The sequence below is a fragment of the Gavia stellata genome, chromosome 15 (genome assembly GCF_030936135.1).
Source record: "Gavia stellata isolate bGavSte3 chromosome 15, bGavSte3.hap2, whole genome shotgun sequence".
NCBI lineage: Eukaryota > Metazoa > Chordata > Aves > Gaviiformes > Gaviidae > Gavia > Gavia stellata.
Window position 1 is genome coordinate 2,435,931 of NC_082608.1, and position 6,000 is coordinate 2,441,930.

The following is a 6,000-nucleotide window of genomic DNA, read 5'->3' on the forward strand; positions in this document are numbered from 1 at the left end:
CTAAATGGTGCAAACGCATCCAAATATGCTTTGCTGGCCTAATGCGGCAGCAGCAGAGCCGAGGTGGCACAGAGCTGGGAGTGCAACACAATAGCTTCCCAGGAGCCAGCATCAGTCTGGAGAGGTTGCTCTGAGCAAGAGTTAATGAGCCTTAACAAACATCAGATGATTCTAGGTGGCTGCACATTTCCACACCACACTGTTTGGGGGGCTTGGTTCCGCAGACAGTACATGTACACCTGCACAGAGCTAGCTCAGCTGCAGCAGCTTATTAATGTGGGTGGACACAGCACTGCACTGATCTGGTTATATTACTTACCTGAGCTAACCCTATATGCTGCAGAGATATATTTGCATGATGCTAAACCTGAGCTCATACATCCTGCTGGATGTGGCCAACTCCCCACAAAGCTAGGCAAGGTATCGTTGCCTCCACAGTGTGATTCATCTTATGAGCAAGATAAACCGCCCAGAAATAATTGTGAGCCAGCTGAAGTCTAATGGAAGACTAGCACCAAAACATACTGAACCATATAAAATTAACCACACCAGCCTCACATATGTTAGCTGCATAGCAAGCATACAGCTGCTCTGAGCACCGTGAATCTTCCCAAGAGAAGGAACACAAAGAACATCTTTGCTGCCTTTCCAGACCAAAGTCCTCGGGACTCCTTACTCTGAAGGGCAAAGATGCTGAGCCCTCTGAGGCTCTCAGACAGCTTTAAAATAACAGAGGCAAATCCTGAAGGGCTGCTGAGCATGCAGGAGAAGCCCAAAAAGCAGAAGGACCTGATGTTGAATTGCAGGCAGGCCATCCCCAGCTCGCTGTTGGCCCATATAAGCAAACTGTGAAACTGGGCAGGTGCAATGAGGAAGAGGCATCAAGTCAGACCCAAACCAGCTGCTGAGCTCATTACTCCTGCGCAGGGCTGCCGGACTAAGGGTTTACACGGAAGCAAGCGGGCCTCCAAGGACCTGTTTCCTCTAAGGCTGACCAAAGGTCAGCTGCACCCACACGATCCTGAATTTGAAGTGAACATCGTAATTGGTATGGCAATTGTGTCACTGACAGTGGGATAGGAAGAGCTGTTAGTACTGAAAGGTGGCAGCTGGGCAGGCAACTGCCGAGCTGTTTGAAGACTTGCCCTGGAGGTGGCTACATAATGCCGAGCACTCCTGGGAGCTCTGGCAGCTTGGAGTCTGTGGCACCTGCTGCTCTTGTTGAGTATCATCCCGCACTGAAACAGCAGAGGAGCAGGTCAGAGAGCTTGGCTCCTCTGCTCAAATACAGCACAGGAACATTTGGGGCAAATTTTGTCTTAAGGAAATGATTTAATCTGTATTTCAAGCAGAATCCAAACAGGACTTCACGATGCTCCACCTCCGAATAGTGGATTTGGGAAAGCTTGCATCAGGAAAGCCAGTGTTTTATTGTGCTGTTGCTGCTGGCTTTCCACACTGTATCCCATTGGAAATGTGACCCAGAATTCTTTTCATCAAGCCTTGGACAGAATTCAGCTGCACCTTTCTGAAACAATACATCAGCCCTTCAATTGAGGTCACCCTGAAGGTTGCTGATTTGGCTTGTGGAAATGACTGTCATACATTTCTAATGGGGACTGTCACACTCACCCCGAGAGTACTGCGCGCTGTCCCAGGCAATCCACTGACATCGCAGTTGCCTGTTAAAGAGAAACAGAGAACAAAATTGTATTATAGCTGTCAGGTCAGCTTCTCAGTCAAGCACACAGCTTTGGGGAGGAGTTCAGGAAAACCTGCCAGCTCATCTTCAAGGTTTAAACTGCTATGGTAAGAGTCAAGGCTGATACCTGTCAGGGATGGTGGACATAATGTCCCCTTAAAGAACCACAGATGGGTGACGGGGTGTAGCAGTTGATTTTGGGGTGCAGGAATAGCACACAGAAAACATCTTTGTTAGAGTAAACCGAAGACAAGACCTGGCAGACACCATTACAAGCACTGAGACCTTGTTCCCTTCTCCCTGCTACGGCAATCACAGCTGCAGCCTTTCAATCAGCAATCTCTAATAATCCGTATTAATCAGCCTCTGCTCCTGCTCAGGAGCTTTCTCAGTCTCTCTCTCTTCCATCGCAGGGCCAGATTTAATTATATATGTACTGGGAGATGGAAGTGCAACCATTTGTGTATGGCTGGTCTCCAAAAAGGAGAGATGGCTAAGAGGCATCAGACTTTCCTTTGGCATTGCTTGTAAAGAAGGCTAAGAGATAACTTAAATGCCATAAGAAGCAAAAAAAACCCAAAACCCAAAAAACTGTTTGAACGTTGTCTTCCCCTCTTTTTGTTCAGAAGGAAATTAGGTGATCACCTCATTTAATTGCCAAGAGAATAAAGGAACATTTTACTTGGAAAGCTGAACACTTCGGCCCATAAACATAGCTATGACTTCAATGCAGTTTTTAGTGTTCACAGTACTAAATCAGAATATGCCCCATATTCTTCAAACTAACTGCTGTCATCTTCAAAGCTACCCCTCTGAAGGTTCAGGATGTCTCTGCTGCTGTTCAGGATTCTGCTAAGTACTCTCAGCATGGATGTAACACGACTTCAGGATGTCCCACAGCAACCACTTACAAGCATAACTAAAACCAGACAGACAACATGGCAATCCCACTCCATTTCAATCAAATTTGACAGTAGTACAACCATCGCAAAACCCCTAGTTTTTTCAACCAAGGCCCCATCCCCTGCTCGCACGTACCCCAGTTAAGGGAAAAACAGCATCATGGGCTCATTCTTCACTAGAGACCAAGAATCCACGTGGGAAAGAGCTACACACGCCACAGCCAGGAGTAGCGTTTCAGCAGTTGTCTGCAGCAAAGCCCTATACCCCAACCAAGCCGAGTTTCACTGCTTTTGCTGCTCCAGGAACGACCCGCTTTCATTGCTTTTTCCTAGGTAGCAAATCCAGTGTTCTGGCAAGGTTGTCCTAGTCCTAAAACTAATGCTGTAAATACATGAAGCCAGTTTTAAAATCTCTAAATGGTAAAGAAATAATTCCAGCTTCCTAGATTTCACAGCACCTTGCAGAACAACAACGTGGGTTACTAAAAGCAGGCAGGATAAGGAAGTTTTCCCAGATGATACACTTTTCAATTGTGAGGAATTAAAATGAGGATCACTAAAGCAATTACTGGAACCAGAACTTTCTCACGCGATGAAGCAGCTAGTCAGCCGACATATTTCATACTGCTGTGGGCATCTTTCCTCAAGACAGAAAAAACACCATCAATTTAAAGTGACCGATAACTTCATATACAAGTTTATTTTTTCTGGTGTTGGCACCAGGATCTCATAAATCCTTACACACTGTTTTTAATAATGAACATTGGTAAACTGAACATCACAAAATGTAATAAGTAATTAGAACGAAGTAAAAAGCTTCGCGTCAGGCTGCTACTCCGGTGGGTCACGAACAAAGTCGTTTTATGGCAACAAACAGTTCCCTACAATACCACAGTCTTATCTAGGCAACAGGAAAAAAAAAACAACCCAGCTATTACCTAATGTGCTTGGTATATTGATATGTCAGCCTTCACAGCACAACCTTCCAGAAGGGGGGAGTTGAAACTGAACATACCAACCTGAAAGCAGCTTTTATCCTAAAACAACCATCAGAATAGCTAGAATTGCTGCTTATGAGTAACAATTATGTGAATAAGCACGGTAGGAGTACCGCACATTTGCAAACCAGCTCTGAGCCCACAGCCCAGGCAGCATCTTCTCAGACTTCAAACGTCTACTTTGGCATTTCACTTGATTTCTTCTAGGCAAGCCAAGAAAAATACCTTTTCATGTCTGAACTTACATTAGTTTTGAATCTAGCTTCATTCTCTCCACCTGAAAGGCAACAGACCAATCCGATTTGCCAAGCTATACTGGTTTTCAAGAGCTGCAAACTCTTAGCAAGAAAGATCAGTTCCCTGCGTAGCTAACTTTCCATCTACACGCGGAGTTGCTACAAATGGTACTATTTCACCGTTGGGCATGGTAAGCTTTACTCTCCTTTGGGTAGCACAGACAGCCTGACAAGAGCCTGTGGGTCACGTTTAAATCAGAAGAGTACAGAGACTGCCACCTCCGTCAGCTTGTACAGAAAGATGACGCTTGTAGGCAATATTGGCCCCAAACTACCCAGAGATTTTCTGAAGTGTTACAGGTCGGGTGCTGTAGTTTTCATACGACACACTCTGGCATGGGGAACAAAGACAACCGCAGTGCTCGCAGACATGTACGGGTTATAAATGTAACAGCTGCCCACTCTTTTGACTCTTGTTTCCATTTAAGTTGGTTTTGGGGTAGGGATTTTGGGGACAGCGTGGCCTACAGGCAAAGCTCAAGCCTGGTACAGGATCATTACAGCCAAGGTGTTTCAATTTCTCAAACTTGGGCTTCCCATCTGCAGAAACATTCGTGCAGACTCCTAAAAAAACCTCAAGCACAAACACATAAATCAGTTTGGCTCGAAGCAGTAGTCTAGCAGCCCCAGCCACCGAAGCTCTCTGGTTTCATATGAGAGAGCAGGCAGGTCAGAACGGCTCTAGAAAGATCACACCGGAGCAAACCGAAGCAACCAAAATACCGGTGGTTAACCTCTCTATTAAGGTATACGCCTGCACAACAGGGAGATTGAAACCAACTGCTGCAGAAGAGGATGGAAACACCTGTTCTCTCCCCTCTCTGCTCCCACACACCAGTCACTATGAATAAGCAATCAAATCATGAGGCCACAGATCTCCTGAGCCAGATGCAATTTGAATCTGTGATCTAGGAAGACATACCTTCGTATCTCATTACTGGTTTCCTGAGAGCAAATCTTCAACAGCAGACAAGACTGCTTTAACATTTCTTCCGGGGGGAAAAAACACAACCCATATAAAGCTTTTGAGGTATAAAAGCAAAAAGCTTTGTTAGCTTACAGAGGGTAGGCTGGATGTAGCACACAGGATTCAATGTTCCCTGTTCGCAATGGGGAATGCTGAGCTGACATTGCTCTGGCACAAGAGGACAAACTAGAGGATGAGAGAGTTTCCAGAACTATTTTTTTTTTTTTTTCTGGGTTTCCTGCTGAAGTAGTTCATAGTTGACCCACCATATCCAGCTTTACTGCCAATGTCTTAAAAACCCCACGCTTCTCAGAATAGCTTCTAAGAAAGCACGTAAGCAAACTCTTGAGGGGAGTGCTACTGTAACCAGCGACTTCAAAACTAAAAGCTGACCTTTTTGCTATTTATAAAAAAATCTAACCCGCTTTTCCTGCTAATCGAGCAATACTCGACAATTTATATCGCAGCCGATAAAGTAGCTATAATAGTCTCAGAGGAGAAATGAGGAAAGATGTGTGGGAAGTGGTCGTATCTTCTACGAGGCCTGCCAATACAGTTAAAAAAAAAATAATCCAAGATTTAATTAAGATTAGAAATAAAGTGCCTCGCGAATTAAGGCATTATCTCCGCGCAAACGGCTCCGAGACCGGCTCAGCCCCGTCCACAGCCGGCGAAAGGCCCCGCGGGGCCGCCGAGCCCGCCCGGGCCGGGCCCCCCTCCCGCTCCTCACGGGAACGGCCGGGCCCACCCGGGGCGGCCCCCCGAGGGCCGGTCAGAGCGGCAGCCCCCCGGCAGCAGCGGCAGCCCCCCCGACCTGGGCGTCGCGGAACTCCACCACCACATTCTCGCTGCTCCAGCGCGCCGCCATCTTGGGCCGCCCCAGCAACCCCCGACGCCGGCGGGGCGGGGGAGGAGCCGGCGGCACCGCGCCTGCGCACATCGGGGGGGGCACCGCGCGGGGGCGGCTGGGAAATGTAGTCCACCCCGCATACAACCCCGGTGAACCGGGGGCAGAGTGTCCCGAGGAGCCCGCGGGGCCTCACGGCCCGGGCGCCGCAGCGGGCCTCGCGTGGGCCCGGCCTCCCCGGAGGGGCTCGCTGCGGCGGTCTGCGGGCGGTTACGGCCCCGCGGCAGT

At 48.0% G+C, this 6,000-nt stretch overlaps 1 protein-coding gene across 2 annotated transcripts in view; it reads right to left on the reverse strand.

The window, feature by feature from the left end:
* Window positions 1–5,733, reverse strand: part of WDR59 (WD repeat domain 59) — a 49,950-nt gene extending 44,217 nt beyond the window's left edge. For both annotated transcript variants that reach the window (XM_059824749.1, XM_059824748.1), the window contains exons 1-2: window positions 5,680–5,733; window positions 1,633–1,682 (exon numbers count right to left, since the gene is read on the reverse strand). In XM_059824749.1, the coding sequence (XP_059680732.1) occupies window positions 1,633–1,682; window positions 5,680–5,733 (104 nt within the window). The remainder of the gene's footprint in view (window positions 1–1,632; window positions 1,683–5,679) is intronic.
* Between the last annotated feature and the right edge of the window lie 267 nt (window positions 5,734–6,000).